At 39.9% G+C, this 23,527-nt stretch overlaps 1 protein-coding gene across 1 annotated transcript in view; it reads right to left on the bottom strand.

Moving 5' to 3' along the window:
* LOC129025923 (deleted in azoospermia protein 4-like) overlaps window positions 1–2,897 on the bottom strand; it is a 92,381-nt gene extending 89,484 nt beyond the window's left edge. The window contains exons 1-5 of the mRNA XM_063660931.1: window positions 2,817–2,897; window positions 2,451–2,542; window positions 1,840–1,891; window positions 1,338–1,401; window positions 1,109–1,248 (exon numbers count right to left, since the gene is read on the bottom strand). Coding sequence (XP_063517001.1) covers window positions 1,109–1,248; window positions 1,338–1,401; window positions 1,840–1,891; window positions 2,451–2,542; window positions 2,817–2,855 — 387 coding nt within the window. The 5' untranslated portion in view covers window positions 2,856–2,897. The remainder of the gene's footprint in view (window positions 1–1,108; window positions 1,249–1,337; window positions 1,402–1,839; window positions 1,892–2,450; window positions 2,543–2,816) is intronic.
* Window positions 2,898–23,527: the final 20,630 nt, after the last annotated feature.

The following is a 23,527-nucleotide window of genomic DNA, read 5'->3' as shown; positions in this document are numbered from 1 at the left end:
GCCCACCCAGAAGTTATTTCTTACACTGGTGATAAGGCTCTATTAAGACAGATTTCAACCTAAGTTAATACATTTGCTACTTCTTTGGCAAAATACTTCCAGACTGTTTTGTATTTGACAATATTATAGGGTAATACTGTAGTTCTTCGACAGATGTTATGGCTTTCTCTGTACTTCATTTCCTAAAAGTAAGGGCAGTACACACGCCACAAATGGAAAAGAGACACTATAATGTCTTCGACGTTTCAATAAATACTTACTAATTAAAAATATACAGGTAGCAGCATTCATGAATACACCCACATTCAGTAATGGCTCACCGTAAATGCTAGAAACAAGTAGGGCTTTTCTTCTAGCCATTGCTCAGAGAAGGAAAAAGAAGAAGACGTGTACCCTACACGTTTCAAGTACATGGAAAATGTCAACAAATGAGAGACACTGAAGAACTATTTCACTACTATTTTGTTACTTTATTTTCCATCAAAGAAAAGGTCTTTTAAACACACAGAAATGAAAGGAACGAAGAACAAAATAAACCTTATTTATCACCAGTAAGTGACAGAGGATGTCAAATCCTACTTTATATATCAAAGCAACCAGCATCAGAGAAATGACATGCCAGAAACTCACGGGATTTACGGATAGAGTAAAAGAGATCAGAAATCTACCCATCCCAGAACCAGAATATATCCAGAAAGTCAGCAATTTATATGACGAGGCATCTGGAAAGCATTGCAAGCAAAGAATAGCTAGGTTAACTGCTAACCTTAGAGAACAATAAATTAGGCAGACACATAAGGAGAGCTGCTTCCAAATACTTTAGGAACTAGTTATATGGGGTGAAAAAAGAAGAGATAGGAAGAGATTTGTTCATGTGTCTAAAGAGGTCATTTCTGAGAGAAAGCCTTGCAAAGTATATAGAAGATTTTTAGCTCAAATAACCAACACTAAGAGTAAGAAATTTCTAACAAAAGTAACAAACGTCCCGTTACTCACACTGTTCAAACAGGGACTCCATTGCCACTTACTATGAAAAGTGTAGATACAATCCCACAGACGCAAGGATGACTACAATTAACAAGAGATCAGGAACGTAAGCAGTTTTTACCTGAACGTACTGAGTTACAGGATTCAGCGTGATTAGGGGCTGCAGGCGAGTTTCAGTGTTTGGATTCCTCCAGACGTTCTGAAACTGTGGTGGAGGAGGAGGATTAAATACCAAAGGACGTGGCTGCACATGACAAGCACCTTTTTGAAGACCAAGAAGAAAAAAGCCTACTTTTAGTTATTTGAAAAGCTACACGGGTCAAAAAAGAACAATTTCTTTTCCTACTCACAGAACTTTTGTTTCCTGAGTGCAGGGCCCAACTTCAGCTTTTTACCCTGGAGATGTATCTGTGACTGAAAAGAGAACAGTAACAAAACTAGAATCCATTTTCAAGTCTTAGCTTCCAAGACTTGGGTAAACACCTAAAGTCTTCTAAAGTGCCAACCATCATAGACGATCAGTGACAACTACGCACCAAATTAAAATTTGTCATCATGAAGCTACCTTACTTATTACCCTTGCCACTCTAACCAGTGTCAAGAGGCATCAAGTGAAAGTTGATCAAAAACTTTTCATCACCCTGACTCCAACCCCTCCTGTCTGTAGTTCGTGAACCTAGGTGTCCAGTCAAAAATAAACAGCATCTATCAAGTTATGGGAGGTTACTCTGAGTTTGGATTGTGAACAGGAAGTCTAGCTTTCTCCAAATTTTACACAAGTCTGAGTATATCACTAACACTCAACGTCGTAGCAGTAAGATAAATAAGAGATTTTTCTATTAGACTACTTACTTCTACTATCTTCTGGACATCCACATCATCAACAAATGAAACAAATCCATAGCTATAAAGGCAGATAAATGAAGCATAAAATCACCATCATACAGTACATGGTTCAGAACTTCTACTATTCTATATACAGAAGTGATCATGACCAAAGATGAATAATATACCATGAAAAGTATTTGCTAACATGCACATGACAGATCCTCTACAAATACTACTTTTTCTTAAGCAGAACTATGTCAAAATGTGCTAGATTAGGGCACTGTGAAAACTTCATTGATTAACAAAGGGTTCACATCTGTGAACCTGAATTTAACTTACTATCTAAGACAAGGTGGTTAAAATTTAAGATGCGGTGCAGCGTATGAAGAAAACAATTATTTGAGAAAACTGATTAACTCATCTGTATGAAATAAAAATTGCAGACATTTCAAAACAAACATTAGAAAAATGACTAAATAAAAGAACCGGTAATAACCTTTTATCCCCTACGTGAAAGAAATTAACATCGCAAACAATTTCATTTATACAAGGGTCAGAATATCAGTTTTGAAGTCTTGTCTGATACCTATAGAACAGTGGACTAGAGTTCAGATATTTTTGATAAAATTACTCACCCTTTGGACACACCACTTCGATTTGTGATTATCTTCACTTCTTTCACTGAACCGTATCTACCAAAGCAGCTTCTGATCTCAGCTTCATCCGTCTATGGAACAGAATGGAACGTCAGAGTAAAAATTCGGCATTCAAAAATTTCAACTTTACTACAATTTTACTACCATGAGGGGGAGATTTCTTCCCCATTTATCCCCAAAATGACCAGTAGCTCTTTGTCAAAGATATTTTTAGTACCTATGGGTCAAACCTAAAAGCATTTCTAAACCTCCATGAAGTACAAAAACACATTAAGTTTGTATCAGGGCCCAAATCCCATTGTTCATAATGTATTTTAAGGTAAAAATGAGGTATGAATACAATACCCTATCATCAATTGCACCAACAAAAACAGTGTTTGGCATGATTTTGCCTTCTGGTAAGACCCAGCCTTGGCTAGCCGCAGCTGATGAAGACTGGGTGCTGGCCTCTCTGCAGATGGTTGCGTTGGGAGTCTCAGGATTTGCAGCAGACTGTAATTTGGAAAGTAGACATCGTAATTACGTATGCAGGCAAAACCCATACACAATGTGAAATATCATTTTTGTATTTTAAGTATAATATATTTTATATAAGTTATTTTCATTGTAAATTAGTCACCAGTGCAGCTCAGTTCAGGCTCAGGATTTAAACTAATCAGAGGACATCAGCATGGAATTTTAACCAAAGGATATAGTACTTTCTTAAACCTACTGCCGCTCATCACCGAGTCTTGTATAATGCTGTGGAAGAATACTCATCCAGTATTTGTGAAAATACTCTGTGAAGTAGTTAAAAAAGACACCCAAAACTAGAAAGTTTAGATTTGTAAAAGTTATTAAAATCATCCTGTTCTATATTCATAAATAACTTTTCACTTTACTGAGTAGACTAAAGATAAACCTTAAAAAAACAAACAAACAAACAAACAAACAAAAAGCCCCACCAGAAAGAAAATAAGCCTCAATGTTTTAAACCAATTTCTTATAATCCTCTTCCCTAACGCTAGGGTGTTCAAAGCGTCTTTTGAAATAACATTTTTCTTCCTGAGTAACACGAAACCAGTCCATCTGATAATTCTAATTTTCACAGTGGGCTGATAGATATAAATCATGCCATCCTTATTTTCAGATAAAAAAACACATACATATAACTCATTAATTTTCTAGATTCTGATCAGAACTGTCTTTATTCTTTCCACTGTTGACTCTAAGGTTAAGGTAAAATTTTCTGAAGTAGTATTCGTAAGTAATATATATGTTGGACAAACAATATAGCACAGTGAAACAAAAATTAACTTAGTCAGGAGATCCAGGTTTATGTCCCTTACAGGTAAGTGGTTATAAGCCACCCATTTGCCAACTACGTATCTGTGGGCAAACTGCTTTGAGAATGAAACGAGATAACATCTGTGAATTCATTTTGTACGTATAAAGTGGTAAAAGTGGTAATGCCAATGTAAGCTAGTGTCCTGTTATTTGAATTTCTTTTCAGCCGATTTGTTTTCAAGTTTCTTTTTTGGCTTCACTATTTAGCTGACTTATTTTGAAAAAAATTTTAATTAAGAACTAATTGAAACATCAGGAAACTATGACACATCAATAACTTAAAAATCATTGATGAAGTGCTGTTGACTTTAAAAGGTAAGTACAAAAAGCTGCAAAAGACAAAACTATTACACATACACCTGTCTGAAAGAAAACAAAAGACGAAAGAAACTGTACATCTTTTTGAACAACCCAGTAACGTTATAGAAGTTAATAAAAAAGGTGGGTTCCTGCTTTGCTAATTAGATGCTAGAAGTTACTGAGTCTACACAGCTTTACTACACATGAAATCTAAATTGTCACATCAACTAAAGCCGAGGTTACTGCATTTCTCTATTCTTTCGTGCTTGTACCTGCTATTTTGGGTTTGCAGCTAATTCCTAATTCTTTCCTTTAACAGTGTTATTTCATGACAATGATGTGGAAGAAAAATTTACAACACTATTTTTAAAGTTTTTCCTTTCTAAAAATGTCTTCCATTATTGTTTTTTCCAAATGACATTAAGCTGCATTATCTTGAACTACTGGGAACCTGCTTAGATTGCCCTTCCCTATAGACAATTTACCGATTCCTTCTCACTTCATTCAGAAATCCCAAACAGAATAAAACAAAACAAAACAAAAGAAATTCTGAAATTCTTGTAGTTTCTTTCTCTCCTTTTCAACTCCCCCTTGATTTGTGGATGAACTTTGGATATGCTTTTCCTTGATAAGCAAGCTATATTACGGTATTGTCTCTGCACCACAGTGTTTGGATGCATTTTAATTTAGAAATGTAACATCTGGCAGAAACCTGCGTCAGATCATGAGGGGTTATGGAAATGCACTGATTCTCAACTGGGCAAGATTTGTGAGCCCCAGGGGCATTCAGCGACGTTCAGAGATTGGCTGTCACAACTGAGATGTATTCCTGGAATCTGGTGGGCTGAAGGCCAGGCATACTACTGCACATCCTACAATGCAAAGACAGCCTCCTACAATAAGGAATTATTTGGTGCCAAATTTGCAAAGGGTCTGGTTAAGAAACCTTGTGACAGTGCCACAAGAATTGAAGAGGAAAATTCTTGTTTGGGAAGAACCTGATTTCCATTGCTCACGAAAGTGAATCTTTTCATGACCTCAGTTTCAGTTTCCTTGCTTGAAAACGAAATGGCCGGAAAAGACCTCGGGTGTCTCTTCTGATTCTCATACTCTATACACAAATAGTAAAATGGATACTTAGTTTGGTAAAGAGGAAAAAAGGCATTTGATTTTATAAGAAGTTTGACTTTAGCTTGGATCTTACAAACTGGCTGCCTGCTTAACTGGAATCGTACATATAAAATTCACTGAATCTCTTTAACAGCGTGGTAACACTTTAAATTAAGCAAGTCACCATCACGTCCTAGTCCTCAGCGAGCACGTGGCGCTCAAAGATAACAAAGTAAGCCACGTACTTCATTTTTGGCAATGTACCTCATTTTTACCATGGCTTGACTGGCAGGGATTGTTCAATTCCGACTCTGTGTGTATTTATACATAATTATATAATGTACATATATATATATATAAAAAAACACACAATCAATAGATAGCCTTTGGTTATTTCTAAACTATGGTCAAAAATATAAAGGAATGCTTAGGATAAGCTAAAGTTTAATTTTAAAGAAAGTACCATCATAACCGTCAATAGCATCCTGCCAACAAACTGCTTTAAAGAAGTAATTTTCTTAATCATATCTTCAAGTGAGTTGGTGAATTTTGAAATGAGAAATGTTGGAATAGTAAACAGGGGTAAGCTTCAAGACCATCATATACACAACTCTCATTGCAAATTTCTAGCAAGCACATTTCTTGTTATATGCGGACGGACAATCAAGTGACAAAGACAGCTAAAAGCTGGAAAAAATTATCATTAAACTCCTGCGACGTCAGCTCCTTTGCCAGTATTACCTAATGCAATTACTATGTGAACATGTAAGCAAACTGATATTTACATAAACCGGCCAGGAAAAAGCCCATCATTTGCAGTCATCAAAGTTACATTCACAACAACAGGAAGAGGAACAAATAAAGAGAATGCTAAAATTAAGAAAATACGACGTGAAAATCAGAAGTTAATCCAAGAGCAGATTCTCAGGGAGTGCTGGGTGGGAAGGATGAAATTCAAGCAATAAACAATCCTTGCAAAACTAAGCAAGAAAAAGCAAAAATATATATTGAGACCTGAAAAATGGGTTGTGGCCCGTGGTCATTAAAGAATGTTAGGCACAAACTCTATAGGGATAAATTTTGAAATCAACGACATGGTCAACTTCTACAGAAATTTTAATTTTTCCCAAACAATCTTGAAAAAGAACACCCAATGGTATTTGGCTTAGTTTCCCTGGGAGTTTTTTCAACTTGTGAAGAAACAGGCAACTTGGGTGTATGTGGTGTTTCAGAGAGAGGTGCACACAGATACCAGAAACCTGAAGTAAAGACAGAAGACACAGAAGAAGAGATTAAGAAATTTAAACTCTTTTCTTCAATTTTCAAAGAGGAAAAAAGTACTTCTCAATGCATTTTACAAAGGTCAACAGCATATAAGCAACAAAGCCTCATCAAGATGGTCCAACCCTCTCCTCAACACAAATGCAAAACTCCAGTAGTAAAGAATACAGTTTATATTGGCAATGCAAGAATACTCCATTCGCAGGATACGCTACTTTAATTCATCATTGAAAAAGTATTTAATAAAATACAGCATTCATTTTTCAATTTTTTAAAAACCTAAGTAAAATAGAAATAGAGGATTCTTATTTTCTATCAATCTAATTCTACCCTATCGTTAAGCTTACAGTGAAATACTACAGCCATCTCCACTGAAAATAGGAATAAGGTAAGGGCACCACGGCTCCTCATCGTTACTACTATATGTATTTTCCCACTATGTATGACAACTGCGAATATTAATACAGAGTTTTTATGAGTCAATAAGGGAAATAAAATTAAAAAGGAAATTTAAAAAGCTAATGATCAATGATCAACTTCATTGATGATTTAAAAAAGTGCACATCAACATAGTGTAATATTATCCAGCTATTAGGTTGACAATGTAAAAAATCCTAATACCGTTCATTAGAAAGGGTGTGGAACAGAGATCACTCTACCCACCATCAGTGGGAAAATACTGACACATGCTTTACCAAGAGTACCTTGGAAAAGGTGTATCATAATTTGATAGGGGGATACTCACCACTATACTAATGAGGAGCATAACTTAAAATTGTTATGAAATGGCAAAGCACTTCCACCCAGCAATGCCACTTACAGCAATTCATCTCAAGGAATTAATAGTACAAGTGTGCCAAGATATTTACACAAGGACATGCACAGCATTTTTTTTTTTTTTTTTTTTTTGAGACTGAGTCTCCCTTTCTTGCCTAGGCTGGAATGCAGTGGCACCATCTCAGCTCACTGCAACCTGCTTCCCAGGTTCAAATGATTCTCCTGCCTCAGCCTCCCGAGTAGCTGGGATTACAAGTGCACGCCACCATGCCTGGCTAATTTTTCGTATTTTTAGTACAGATGGGGTTTCACCATGTTAGTCAGGCTGTTTTCGAAATCCTGACCTCCAGTGATCTGCCCACCTCAGTCTCCCAAAGTGTTGGGAATACAGGCGTGAGCCACGGCGCCCAGCCCATGATAGTTTCAATACTGAAAAAGTATTCATCATAAGGGAATTCAGTAAAACAACAGCATAATTTTTAACATGATATACTGAAAGTTATCTTCAGAATAATACCCACATTAACTGAAAGCTGCAAGTTGTAAAATAGTATTAAGCAGTACTATGTGACTTTTGTAAAAGTTGGCCTATCTATATGCAATCGCAATACACGCACAAAAATAAGCTGGAAGGGCATTCATGCATCAAAATTTAACTGTGGTTTTATGTGTTGGTATTAAGATGGACTGCTATTTTCTTACTGTGATTGTTTTCAAATGAGTAAATATACTACTTTTATAATCAGGAAAAAAACCTAATGAAACTGTAAGCATTTCTTCCCTTTACCTCTAAAAATGAAAAGTATTATTGTAAATAATTGTAACTTATAAATCAAGGTGACTTTTTATTAGCATGGATAACATGTTGCACACTTATGACACATAATAGTTGCTTATATATACTTAATGTTTATACATGGTAATATAAACCGTGTGTAAAACTCCTTTTATCTCTAAAAATGAAAAGACAGAATTATCAATGCAGACACACACACACAGAGCATGTAACACGTGTGTTTGACTCAGTGTTTGGTCAGCGTATTCAGAGCCACATCTGTGACGGCGCTCAACGAACGCTGGGCATTTACCAAACTCGCAGGAATGCACACCCAACATTATCTACCAATTGGACATTTTGTCAAAGATTCCTGGTTTATCTAGAAGGGAAAAATTGTGCCTGGAGTTTAAAAATTCTAAAATTCTCAACGGTAACTACTGAAGCCAACCTCTTGCCACAAAGATAGCGTCGAGTGAGCTTTTGTGCCTGTCGCCGCCGCAGGAGGGAGCCGCCATCAGCAAGTCCCCAGCAGCCGCTAGCCGCGAAAGGACCAGAGGCACTTCCCACCCAGCCCCCTCAGCTAGTGGGCCATGCCTTCAGGCCGCCACAAACCCCACCAACCCACCCCACCCAGTACAAGCACACTCAGGCCCCCACAAACCCCACCAACCCACCCCACCCAGTACAAGCACCAGGAGGGAACCACTTCCTGAAGAAGTTCCGGCCCTCCCAATTGAAGGGAGCCAAGTCCCTCAGCAGGCCCGCGGCCATCTTGCAGAGCCACCGGGAGAGCGTCAGAAATGAAGTTGGCGGGGTGGGGGCGCATGGGAGTGGGGGAGGGGGAAAGGGCGCCTAGGAGTGGAGGTGGGGACGCGTGGGGGTGGGGAACCCACACCCCAAATCGCTACCAGGAGAGAACCTGGGGCAGGAAATGGGTTCTGCACGAAGGCTGTGGCCCTTGCAAGCGAACTGTGAGGCAGCGCGTCCTGGGGACCCACGCCATGCTCGCTGTCCCGCCACTTCTGTGCCTGCCTCTCTCTGTGTGTGTGGGCCGCACTGCTGCCAGGCCGCCTCGCCCCACCCTGCGGGTCACGGCTCCTAATGCGTCCAGGCGGGTGGCCCCGAAACAGGAAAACCGAGGATAAGGCGCAGCCTGGTTTCACCCACCGGTGAAAACCCCACAGGCCTCGCCCCTCAGGTCTTTCCTTCAACTCACCATGATGGCGGCAGGCAGCAGCTCCCCACAGGCTCAAGGAGGAACAGAGGCTGTGTTTCACCCACCACTTCTGGGTCCGCTGGTGAAGTCCGCTGGAACCCGCTGTGGGGCTTCGAGTGGTCAAAGGAGCCAAAGGCGAAGGTGTAAGGAAAACCAAGGGCGGGTGAACCCTCGGAGGTAGAACCGCCAGGCTGAGGCGCGCAGGCCGACTGAGGCGTGGACCGGGGGCCTCTGGGAGGTGGCTCCTGTGCCGGGTATCGGGGCGCGTGGTATCGGCCTCAGCCAATGGGTGGCAGCGCTCACGCCCCCTGGAGGGTGGAGGCCTGCGGGGGATGACGGCGTCCCCCACGCTGTGGGTGGGTAGAGGACGCAGGGTACGCAGTGCGTGTGTGCTGGTCCCAGGCAGGCACCGCCCTCACGTAGACCGACAGGCACACGCATCGCCTCCAAAACACCCTTGAAATAAGTATGCATACTGAAATATATGGTGTAGTTTTAAAAAACGAGAATGTGTCTGGGCTGTAGTTTCAAAATGGCTTCTGGAATGCACAGGTTTAGCACAATCACTGTTAGCGTCACACCCACCCCAAAATCTTTTAAAGTACCTACAGAAATAAATAGTAGCAAGTCTGTGGAAAAGGGAGGGAGACATCAACAGGCCAGAAACTTGGACTCCTTTCTGTCAAGTTTGAGATACAAGGGATTGGATGGGAGGAAATGCCAGTTTTGACATTCAGGGTGTTCGTTCTTTCAAGAAGTAGTTACTGAGTGCTTGTGATTACCAGCTACTGCAGATGCAGGAGTGAACAGAATAAAATAGTGTCTCTTTGCTCAGGGATTTTACATTTTGATGGGAGAATTCACCTTCTAGGACTTACAGGAAGACGCTAGGCCTGCCTAGAGACTTATAGAACATTCTCAAGATCAGAGCAAGGGCCTAGAGCGGGAGCAAGCTGTGGGGCAGGTGGTGGAGCCAATCACATAACTTTGGGGACCACTCCAGCACCCTGTTATACACACAGGGCTAAGTGGCTATGACCTTTATCCTCAAACTTCACTTCTGTACTGACGGAAAGAATTAAAACGTGACGTTTTGAACTGGCAAAATGCTGGACTTCTATAACGTGGGAAGTGTCTCACTACTGACATCTAGTAATGCGGGATAAAAAAAAATAATAACGTTTTGTTTCCAATAGGCAGATAAACCCATAAAAAAAGGAGGGAAATTCCAAGTACCAAAAATAAACTGAAAACTAGAGCAATGAATTGTTCAACTGATTCTTCTCCTGCCCTGGATATGGGGGCTGGGTTGTAGGGCAGCCGGTCATACTGGTTTGCCCAGGACTTACTGGTTTTAGCACTGAGAAATTCCTGCGTCCCTAAGGAAACCAGAAGGATTGGTCCTCCTAGGTGTGGGCAAAATGTTACTCTCTCTAACTTGAGTTCTGGATGTTTAGGGGCAGGAGGTTAAGGGCTCAAGGTGGGAGCTGGAGCTGAGTACTCTGCGAAAAGCCGTTGTCCCTAAAATCCTTAGGAAAAGGATAGAGTGGGGAAAATGTAAATCATCACCCATGAACGAGCAGATGAGGAAGCCTGCCCCATCTCTGGATGAAGAAAATACGTATTTAACTCTCATTAAATTTTGAAACCCTAGACCTGCATTTCATCAAAGTTTGGGGTTTAAATCTATAACGTGTTATTGGAATCTGCAAGCCAAGAAATGGGTCCTCCTACACCATCACCCTCTCTCCTGCCTAAAGAGGTCCTAGACATGGGGCATCTAGAATGCCTGGCAGAAGCAAACGTAAAGCCGACTTGGATGAATCCTTCTACAACCTAGGCTGAAAGAAAGTGATCCTTTAAGGACACGCTCACAGTAAAAATTTGTAGAACACTACTTACCTTGAATAAGAATGGCATACAAACAAGAAAGTTAAAACTTACAGAAGAAGCTTCTCAGTAGCAATAGAAACTAGAAGATAACAGTAATATGCTCACGTGTGTACGCGTTTTTTTGGTGTGTTTTTTTTGTTTTCTTTTTCTCACGTTGTTTTTTTCCTCAACTTATTTGGAGTAATGCAGTCTATATTTTTAAGTGACTGTTGTACTATTTTAAAATGTAAACTTAAAATATAAAGCTAATACATAGCTTTACTCTCCTCTTGAATAATACAAAGGCTTTCAGGATGTTTTAGCTCTAGACACCCTCCCCTCTCTCAGTTTATATGTTATTCACTATTTTAGCTCTATCCTGGTTTCGTCATATAAATTAGACATCGTTTTTTAGACGCATCCACATATGTAATAACATTTTGCTTACCATTCCTTTGCATATGTCAGATCTGCCTTCTGAATCATTTTCCTTATGCCTGTAGCAAATTCCTTATAATTTCCTTGTGTGACAGTGTGATGTGGTAAACCCTTGGGTTTTTTTCTACCTAAAATATTTTGATTTTTCCCTGTTGTTTCATAATTCTACTGAATACATAATTCTAGGTCTAAAAGTATTTTCCCTCTCAGAATATTGAGCATATTACTCTGTTATCTTCTAGTTTCTATTGCAGCTGAGAAATCTGCTGCCAGTCTTTTTGCTGTGTAAGATCAGTTTTTCTTTGGTGTTCTGAACTTTCACAATGATGTAAGTAGGTGTGGAGTTTTAAAAAATGTCTCCTGCTTAGGAGTTTTAACGTTTTCTGGATTTGTGTGTTAGTTCTTAACAGTTCTGAACAGTTTCACCCATTTTCTTGTTAAAGGTTAGCTGGTCAAGGGATCAAACATTATTTCTATTTTATATTTCATAAGTGATTCTTAGAATTTACTTTTCTTTAGATCATGAATTTTTCAAAGGCTGGTGCTGTTTTCTTGAAATCTTATGAAATCTCTTAAAAAATTTTTGGGATCAAAACTGATTGTATCCATTTCAATGTGTTAAGTAAGATTAGTGGCATAATTTGTATCAGCTCAGAAATAAATCTCTATATTTCTTTCTTATACGTTGGGGGAGAAGATGTATACATGCTGGTGTCTTTGAACACCTCTGCCAGTTCTTCTGTGCTCCTAAAGCACAGTTGGGAAACACTGGATTGGCAGAACTCTATAGAGCTTTAGGTATGCAAAGTTAGGCCCAAGGGACTAAAGAGTAGAGTTTCAAATTGTTCTGCCTAATAAATGAGAATAATCAAATTACAAGGGGAGAAACCAAGCAAGGGGGTGGGGGGAGAAGTGGAAGTCCTGGAAGCTGGAGAAAAGAAGTAACCTTGCAGGTGGGCTTATTTGCTCACACCTGTAATTCTCACACTTTGGGAGGCTGAGCCCGATGGATTGCCTAAGTTCAGAAGTTTGAGACCAGTCTGGGGAACATGGGAAAACCCTGTCTCTACCAAAAATACCCAAAATTAGCTGGGTGTGGCAGTGTGCACCTGTGGTCCCTGCTCCTCAGGAGGCTGAGGTGGGAGGATCATTTGAGTCTGGGAGGTGGCGGTTGCAGTGAGCCAAGATTGCCCCCACTGCATTCCAGCCTGGGTGACACAGTGAGACTCCTTCTCAGAAAAATGAAATTAAAATAACCTTGCAAAGAGACAAGAAGTTGGATCCTGCAGTGAAAGCTATCTGAGTATATTAGAAACTTAAAAAATTTGTGTGTCCATGCCTCACCCCAGACCAATTAAATCAGCTGAGGGCAGGGCTCAGAAGTCAATATTTTTTTTTTAAGGAAATGTTTCTCTTGTTACTCCAATATGGAGCCAAATTTGAAAATTGGTGCTATTGGTGCTATGGAGGCTTGCTACTCAGTGTATGATCCTCAGATCAGCAACTTCACATCACGTGGGTGCTGTAGAATCTCAGGTCCCATGCCAAACCTACCGAATCAGAATCTGCGTTTTAACAAGATCTCCAAATGGCCCATGTGCACACTGACGGTCGAGAAACATTGCCATAGAGAGCGCTTGTCATAAACAAGTTGCACCCCTCTGGATTTGAGAATGCTTCACCTTATGAATAAATAGTCTTATTTTCTCAGCCTGTCTTGCAGCTACATCTTGGGCAGGTAACCTACAAACATCAGTGAGATGCACCCATCCCAAATTTTTAACAGGGGACTATTGATGCTGTAAAGAAGGGAATGCAGAGAATACTTTCTGGAGAAGAGTATCAACAGCAGCAGCAGCAGCAGCCGTGGTATCGGTTAGAGCGGCAATGGCCACTACTGTCAGTTGTGCAAGCCATGATGTAACTCAGTGCCCAGTGGTGACAGCTGAGGTGTCTTCACTGGACAAGTTCTGCGGCATGGTTTTGTGTGTCATTCCTGGAGACAGCCTGGCTCTTTGGTTCATTTTGAGATTCTGTGAGCTAGTTATCCAATACATTTTAATAAGTTGTTTTCCTGTTTAAACCAGCCAAAACTTCTGTGACTATTGCTTGCAACAAGGCATCTTGACTACATTAGGTGATGAGTGAGGTTAGCCAAACTGCTTTTAAAAAGAAGGTTAACAGCTTTGAGATTTATGACTCTTTACTGTGATTATGTAGCATTCTGTCCTGCCATTGTGTCCAACCTTTACCAAGCTTCCAGTACACACACAAATGCCTTATGTCAGTGGTATTTTGTGAGGAGTGTCAAGGACACTGTCCATTGCAACATGGGTCAGGGACGGCATGCTGATTCACAGCAAGATGATACGTAGATGAAATAATTCGGCAGAAACAGTAGCTTACAGCCAAAAGTGACCTGGAAAAGCAAAAATCGTAAGCTCAGTATGCCCAGCAAGATAGAAAGAACTATGTGCTATTCCCATTGCATGTTAGCAGATGTTTAAACCAATTCCATTTAAATCTCAGGGTATGGTGCCTCATCTTCTATTGGGCCTGTATTCATGGGGTCCAGCATGGCAACACACATCTCATGTACACTTGTGCATACTTACAGATATGTCTATCAACTGAGCAACATTGGCTTAAGCCCTGCTTATTCACCTTTAACCCTACTACCTGCAATAATAGTTTATTCAGTCAAAACTTAAATCTCCTAAGCAGATTGTCTGCATTTTGGGATTGGTCTGAAGCAAACTTACATAATCTTCGTGATGGCCTCTTGATACTAAATATTAAATATTTAACTGAAAAATTATTGATTTGTTAAAAATAATAATATTGACACAAGGCACTGATACTGATATGGTACATACTATGTACCAGGCATTATTGTAATCATTTTACTTCTAGTTCATCTAATCCTCATAACAATACTAGGTGCTATTATTATCTCAATTTTACGGAGAAGGACGTAGAGGTACACAGAGGTTGGATAACTTGCCTGAGATCATAGTTGGTAGGCATCAGAGCTGTGATTTAAACCCAGTCAGACATTAAAATCTGAGTTCTCAACCATTATGCTATATTAGCAAACTGCATGGAGGAAGAAAGCGGTAATATAGTGGGACAAATTTATGTATTAAATCTCTTGTTCCCGTGAGAGTAGCTAAACAAAGAAGCAGAACCACAAATCTAAGCCCTAAACAACACTATGGTGTGAATGTTTGCCCCCACTCAACCCTTCACCTGTACATACGTTGAAACTCTAGTCCCTGAGGTGATGGTATTAGGAAGTGGAGCCTTTGGGAGATGAATTAGGTCATAAGGGCAGAGCTTTCGTGAATGAGTGATGGTATTAGGAAGTGAAGCCTTTGGGAGATGAATTAGGTCATGAGGGCAGAGCTTTGGTGAATGGGATTGATGCCCTTATAAAAGAGGACTCAGGGAGCTTAGTTACTCCTTCTACCATGAAAGAATACAGCAAGAAGTTGGCAGTCTGCACCCCAGAAAAGTGTCCTCACCAGAACCTCACCATGCTGACACCCTGGTCTTGGACTTGCCAGTCTCCGAAACTGTGAGATACAAATTTCTGTTGTTTATTAGCCACCCAGGTTCAGATATTTTTATTGTAACAGCCTGAATAGATTAAGAAAGGTAGTACTGGGAGAGGGGTGCTGCTATAATAAATGCCTAAAACTATGGAATCAGTTTTGGAAATGGGTAAAGGGTAGAGGCTGGAAGAGTTTTGACATGTATCCTGGAAAAATCCTACACTGCTGTGAACAGACCAGGCCATAAAGGGCGATTCTGATGAGGGCTCAGAAGGAGAAAAGGAGAGCTGTAGAGAAAGCTTGACTCTTCTTAGCGAGTACCTAAGTAGTTGTGAACAGACTTCGTAGAAATACAGACAGTAAAGACCATTCTGACATGAGGAACATGTTATTGGAAACTAGAGGAAAGACAATCCTTGTTACAAAGTAGCAACAAACTTGGATAAATCATGTTCACGTACTATTGTTTTGTGGAGTATTGCTTTTATTATAGCAGCCTGAACAGATAATACATCTATCTACACTAATGAATTGCTCCAAAACAATTGGCCCTTGAGGAGACTATCTGCTTAACAAAAGTGAAATTTCCACATTTCCTTCTGAATTTTGCCTGTTAACAAATCTTTCAGTACTTTTTTCAAATGTTGGAATCAATCTTACCTCTACAGGACTGACTCCCTACTCACACACATACTTCTCCCAGTTGCTTTGAAACTGCTTTTTCTGCATCAGGAGGCATCACCACTGAGCAAACTCTTGAAGATCACAAGTTGAACACTTGTGGAGGAAGCGGAGAGAAAAAGCTGGTATAACTCACTCTTCTTCCTTTCCTCGTCCCTAATCATGCTAACCTTCATTTCCATAGTTTTATTCTTTCTATGTTAATCTTTTGTTTCTTATCCATTTTTGACAATACGAGTAATAGACAATATATGTCCCTTTCTTTAAAATACTAAAAACATTAAGGTAGGCTTAAGTTACCTTTTGACCACCAGCTCTACATCCCAGATCCATTCCCAGAGATTGGTAGTTTGGTGTAAATCCTTTCAGATATTTTTCTATATGTTTCCTTTTATACACTTATACACAACATTTGATATTTGAACGTACAGAACATATTTACTAACATAAAATATGTGGTATTTTTATTATACTTGTAATAGAGAAATTATATTCATATAATAAGTAATATGTATATATATATACACATAGTGTAGAAAATATATGCTTACACTATATATTTATACTTAAAGGGTATATAGAGGGAATATATATTATTTTGGGGTATATGTTCTCGAACAAAAATGCTATTAAAATGTATGTAACTTGATTTTTTTTCCTCCAGGAACATGACTCAGAAATATCTACATTAATAGGTAGATTTTTTTTCTTTTTTAGAAATGGGGTCTTGCTATGTTGCCCAGGCTGGCCTGGAACTCCTGGGTTCAAGTGATCCTCCCACCTCAGCCTATGAGTAGCTGGGACTAGGGGGGCACACCATCACACCCAGTTACTCAGAAATTTGTAATGTCAGCATATATATCTACTTAATTCCTTTTAACTTTGGCATAATTTTACATAATATGGATATGCCACCGTTATTAGCCATTCCCTGGTCAATGGACATTTAGGTCATTTGTACTTTGTCATGGTTATTAATAACATACAATGAACCTCTCTCATTGGAGCCAAATGAGTATTTGTTTTTTCTGGGGTGAACACCAAGAGATATATCTGTCGGTTCATGGATATGCACATTTCAGATTTTAATAGATATCAGAAAATTGCCCTTTAAAGTGCTGTGCCAGTATGTACGAATTTACACTCCCACCATTTGTTAGTTAGAGTCTTCATTTGTCTATTCGCTTTCCAATATTGATATCACTACTCTTTAATTTGCCAACCTGATGGTCAAGAAGTGGCATCTCATTTTCATTTTACTTTGGTTTTCCCTGATTGCTCATGGAGTTAAACTTTTTTCTACTGTTTGTTGACTGTTTGGATTCCTCATCGTTGAAAGACCTGTTCATAGCCTCTGGTCATTTTTCATTTGAGTTGCTTGTCTTTATCATATTGTTTTGTGGTAATCTGGCTTCCTTCGTTTTTTTTGTTTTTTTGTTTTGTTTTGTTTTTCTTTATTCAGACAGAGTCTGGCTCTGTTGCCCAGACTGGAGTGCAGTGGCGTGATCTTGGCTCACTGCAACCTCTGCCTCCCAGGTTAAACCAATTCTCCTGCCTCAGTGTCCAGCATAGCTGGGACTATAGGCACACAACACATGCCTGGCTAATTTTTTTAATTTTAGTAGCGATGAGGTTTCACCATATTGGTCAGGCTGGTCTCGAACTCCTGACCTCAGGTGATCCACCCACCTCAGCCTCCCAAAGTGCTGGGATTACCGGCATGAGCCACCACACCCAGCCACCTTCCTTCTTTATCTTCCTTCTCAGTCCTTCAGGCAAAGGTGCAGTGGTATTGGTGCCTCTTTGAAGTTCCACTTCAGTGTAATGAACTACAGTTACATTTATTTCCAAGAATTTCTTTTCCTAAACTGGAGAAATTTAAGCCATGAATCAGAGAGAAAGGGAAATCTCTGGTGTAGACATTAACCACTAACCTTTCAATGTCTTTGAACCCGTCAACTCTGCTGGACCTCTTTCTAAAAAACAGATGAGAGTTGTTACTCGAGTCAGTTAGCCCTTTAGTACTTTCAAACTTTTTTTTCAGGAGCTCAACGAATTGCCACAGAGAAGGAGAACTGTCAGCTGTGATTTCTAAAGTGCTTTCCTAAATATTGATTGCATTTTTTAGGCAATGCGACAATCTCAAAGCACTTTGCTAAGGGCAACATTGTGTTGTGGTCTAACAACTGTTAAATTTCTCATCTTGCCCCGATTCCCTTAATTTACAATGAGACTATCTGTAGAGAAATGAGGTGAGACATCAGGTGAGTAAATACACATTAACAGGGGCAGTATTCACAGATTCTCAGGAACGGTTCTGACAACAACTTGATTAATGCAAAACTAAGTTAATCTCTGATCACCATAAAAAACGAGAAGCTGAAATGTTTCTTTTTTTCTCATGAAGGATTTTTTTTTTCTGTGACTTATGTGGAATTGACTGAAAAAAAAAAAAAGTCCACAATTTCAAAACCCTTTTGGCAAAAACTCTGTGTACCTATACCTAGCATTTCAGCCAGCATGAGCAAGTACGAGGAACTGAAAAGACTCGTACTTGAGAATATAGTCAAAGGAAAACCATGGAATAAAGAAAAACCAGACACAGAGATAATATACATACTTTTTATAAAAAGGAAGGAAGTTGAGGGAAACCTTTTCTGTTATTTCCAATACCTAGTCAGTCAACAAGTTTTATTTTGTTTTGTTTTGTTTTTAAGAGACAGATCTTGTTCTGTCACCTAGGCTGGAGTACAGTGGTGTTGTCATAGCTCACTGCAGTCTCAAATTCCTGGGCTCAAGGGATCCTCCCACCTCAGCCTCCCAAGTACTATGTACTTGGGAGTACTAGTACTATGGGTACTAGTAGCTAGTACTATGGGTGCATGCCACCGTGTCCAGTTAATTTTGTTTTCATTTTTGTATTTTTTGTAGAGATGGGGTCTGATATGGTAAGGCTCTGTGTCCTCACCCAAATCTCATCTTGAATCGTAATCCCCATAATCCCCACATGTCAAGGGAGAGACCAGGTGGCGGTAATTGAATCACAGGGGACAGTTTCCCCCATACTGTTCTAATGATAATGAGTTATCATGAGATCTGATGGTTTTATAAGGGTTTCTTCCCCCTTCCCTTGGCACTTTTTCCTGCTACCTTGTGAATAAGGTGCCTTGCCTCCCCTTCACCTTCCACCATGATTGTAAGTTTCCTGAGGCCTCTCTGGGCATGCTGAACTGTGAGTCAATTAGAGCATTTTTCCTTTATGAGTTACACAGTCTTGGGCAGTTATTTATAGCCGTATGAAAATGGCCTAATACAGTAAGTTGGTACGACCGAGAGTGAGGTGCTGCTATAAAGATATCCAAAAATGTGGAAGCAACTTTGGAACTGGGTAACAGGTGGATGTTGGAACAGTTTGGAGGGCTCAGAAGAAGATAAGAAAATGAGGGAAAGTTTGGAACTTCCTAGAGACTTCTTGAATGTCTTTCACCAAAATGCTGCTAGTGATATAGGCAATGAAGTCCAGGCTGATGTGGTCTCAGATGGAGATGAGGAACTTGTTGGGAAGCAGAGTAAAGGTGACTATTGCTATAATTTAGCAAAGAGACTGGGAGCATTTTGCACCTACCCTAGAGATCTGTGGAACTTTGAACTTGAAGGAGAAGATTTAGGGTATCTGGTGGAAGAAATTTCTCTGCAGCAATGTGTTCAAGAATTGACTTGGATGCTCCTAAAAGCATTCAGTTTTATGCATTCATAAAGAGATGGTTTGGAATTGGAACTTAGGTTTAAAAGTGAAATGGAGTGTAAAAGTTTGGAAAATTTGTAACCTCATGATGTGATAGAAAAGAAAGAAAAACCCATTTTCTGTTGAGAAATTTGAGCTGGCTTCAGAAAGTTGCATAAGTAACGAGGAGCCAAATGATGGTCACCAAGACAGTGGGGAAGATGTCTCCAGGGCATGTCAGAGAACTTCATAGCAGCCCCTCTTGTTACAGGCCTGGAGGCCTAGCAGGAAAACATGGTTTCATGGGCTGGGCACAGGGCCTTGCTGCTTTGTGCAGTCTTGGGACTTGGTGCCCTGCATCCCAGCCATGGGTAAAAGGGGATAACATAGAGCTCAGGCTATTGCTTCAGAGGCTGCAAACCCCAGGCCTTGGCATCTTCCACGTGCTGTTGAGCCTGTGGGTGCACAGAAGCCAAGAAGTTAGGTTTAGGAACCTCTGCCTAGATTTCAGAGGATGCATGAAAATGCCTGCATGTCCAGGAAGAAGTTTGCTTCAGGGGTGGAGCCCTCATGGAGAACCTCTGCCAGGGCAGTGCAGAAGAGAAATGTGGGGTTGAAGCCCCTCCATGGTCCCCATTGGGGCACTGCCTAGTAGAGGTGTGAAAAGAGAGCCGCTATCCTTCAGACCCCAGAATGGCAGATCCACTGACATCTTGCACTGTGCTCCTGGAAAATACAAAATACACTCAATGCCAGTCTGTGAAAGCAGCCAGGAAGGGGGTTGTACCCTGCAAAGCCACAGGGGTGGAGCTGCCTACGGCCATGGGAACCCATCTCTTGTATCAGCATGATCTAGATATGAGACAGGGAGTCAAAGGAGATCGCTTCAGAGCTTAAGATTTGACTGCCCTGAAGATTTCAGACTGCATGGGGTCTGCTGCACCTTCATTTTGGCCAATTTCTCCCATTTGGAATGGGTGTATTTACTCTGTGCCTGTACCCCCATTGTATCTAGGAAGTGACTAACTTGCTTTCGATTTTACAGGCTCATAGGCGAGACTTGCCTTGTCTCAGGTGAGACTTTGAACTTGGACTTTTGGGTTAAATGTTGGAATGAATTAAGACTTTGGGAGACTGTTGGGAAGGCATGATTGGTTTTGAAATGTGAAAAGGACATGTGATTTCGGAGGAGCCAGGGACAGAGTGACATGGTTAGGCTTTGGGTCTCCACCCAAATCTCATCTTGAATTGTAATCCCCATAATCCCCACGTGTTGAGGTAGAGACCAGGTGGAGGTGATTGAAACATGGGGGTCACTTTCCCCCATGCTGTTCTCATAATAGTGAGTGGGTTCTCATGAGATCTGATAGTTTTCTAAGGAACTCTTCCCTCTTCACTTGGCGCTTCTCCTGACTGCTGCCTTGTGAAGGAGGGGCCTTGCTTCCCCTTTGCCTTCTGCCATGGTTGTAAGTTTCCTGAGGCCTCTCCAGCCATGCTGATCCATGGGTAAATTAGACATCCTTCTTTATGAATTACCCAGTCTTGGGCAGTTCCTTATATCGGTATGAAAATTGACTAGCATGGGATCTCAGGTTGGTCTTGAACTCCTGGTCTCAAGCAGTCCTCAACCTTTGCATATCAAAGTGTTAGAACTGTATCCCATCATATCAGGCCAACAAGTTTCTTTAAGTGGATTATCTAACAAATCTTCCTTTCCACTTCACCACTTCCTTTTGGACCATAAGACATATCCTTGGTTAAAGGAAAACCAGTGTCATTAAGTGCAATGCTAGGGACAATGCAAACCCAATGCAAATCCAAACATTTTCCCCATTTTCACAGGTATTGCCATCCAAAATGGCACATTACATACTGTGGGTACTGAAATGGCCATAAGAGGGGAAGATAAAGTGGAGAAGACAGAAAATTTCACAAAGAAGGGAAAACTTGATTGGACTGTCTGTAAGAGGTAGAATTCAGAGAATAAAAGAAAAGCTGGAAGAGCATTTTAAATGGAAGGAACATGGAACGCTGTATGAGAAGACAATGCTGAGCTAGAAAGGATGGGGTCATATTGAAGGGTTGTAGGAGCCAGCTTAAATTTAAAGCTTATATTCAATATAATAAAATTGCTACTAGGGTACCCTGGAAGGTTTCTGAGTAGAGCTGAAAAGTGATATATTGACAGTAGTGTTTGATAGAGTTTTAAAGTGGTATTAATACCATTAATGTAGGTACTGGAATATTCCAAAATAACGAGAACATGATCTGGTTTTCCTTTAACCAAGGATATGTCTTATGGTCCAAAAGGAAGTGGTAAAGGTTACTTTACCTGCAAGGTTACTTCTTTTCTCCAGCTTCCAGGACTTCCACTTCTCCCCCCACCCCCTTGCTTGGTTTCTCCCCTTGTAATTTGATTATTCTCATTTATTAGGCAGAACAATTTGAAACTCTACTCTTTAGTCCCTTGGGCCTAACTTTGCATACCTAAAGCTCTATAGAGTTCTGCCAATCCAGTGTTTCCCAACTGTGCTTTAGGAGCACAGAAGAACTGGCAGAGGTGTTCAAAGACACCAGCATGTATACATCTTCTCCCCCAACGTATAAGAAAGAAATATAGAGATTTATTTCTGAGCTGATACAAATTATGCCACTAATCTTACTTAACACATTGAAATGGATACAATCAGTTTTGATCCCAAAAATTTTTTAAGAGATTTCATAAGATTTCAAGAAAACAGCACCAGCCTTTGAAAAATTCATGATCTAAAGAAAAGTAAATTCTAAGAATCACTTATGAAATATAAAATAGAAATAATGTTTGATCCCTTGACCAGCTAACCTTTAACAAGAAAATGGGTGAAACTGTTCAGAACTGTTAAGAACTAACACACAAATCCAGAAAACGTTAAAACTCCTAAGCAGGAGACATTTTTTAAAACTCCACACCTACTTACATCATTGTGAAAGTTCAGAACACCAAAGAAAAACTGATCTTACACAGCAAAAAGACTGGCAGCAGATTTCTCAGCTGCAATAGAAACTAGAAGATAACAGAGTAATATGCTCAATATTCTGAGAGGGAAAATACTTTTAGACCTAGAATTATGTATTCAGTAGAATTATGAAACAACAGGGAAAAATCAAAATATTTTAGGTAGAAAAAAACCCAAGGGTTTACCACATCACACTGTCACACAAGGAAATTATAAGGAATTTGCTACAGGCATAAGGAAAATGATTCAGAAGGCAGATCTGACATATGCAAAGGAATGGTAAGCAAAATGTTATTACATATGTGGATGCGTCTAAAAAACGATGTCTAATTTATATGACGAAACCAGGATAGAGCTAAAATAGTGAATAACATATAAACTGAGAGAGGGGAGGGTGTCTAGAGCTAAAACATCCTGAAAGCCTTTGTATTATTCAAGAGGAGAGTAAAGCTATGTATTAGCTTTATATTTTAAGTTTACATTTTAAAATAGTACAACAGTCACTTAAAAATATAGACTGCATTACTCCAAATAAGTTGAGGAAAAAAACAACGTGAGAAAAAGAAAACAAAAAAAACACACCAAAAAAACGCGTACACACGTGAGCATATTACTGTTATCTTCTAGTTTCTATTGCTACTGAGAAGCTTCTTCTGTAAGTTTTAACTTTCTTGTTTGTATGCCATTCTTATTCAAGGTAAGTAGTGTTCTACAAATTTTTACTGTGAGCGTGTCCTTAAAGGATCACTTTCTTTCAGCCTAGGTTGTAGAAGGATTCATCCAAGTCGGCTTTACGTTTGCTTCTGCCAGGCATTCTAGATGCCCCATGTCTAGGACCTCTTTAGGCAGGAGAGAGGGTGATGGTGTAGGAGGACCCATTTCTTGGCTTGCAGATTCCAATAACACGTTATAGATTTAAACCCCAAACTTTGATGAAATGCAGGTCTAGGGTTTCAAAATTTAATGAGAGTTAAATACGTATTTTCTTCATCCAGAGATGGGG

The sequence above is a fragment of the Pongo pygmaeus genome, chromosome Y, assembly GCF_028885625.2.
Source record: "Pongo pygmaeus isolate AG05252 chromosome Y, NHGRI_mPonPyg2-v2.0_pri, whole genome shotgun sequence".
NCBI lineage: Eukaryota > Metazoa > Chordata > Mammalia > Primates > Hominidae > Pongo > Pongo pygmaeus.
The sequence above is the reverse complement of the archived record's forward strand: the minus strand, read 5'-3'. Positions and strand labels throughout refer to the sequence as shown.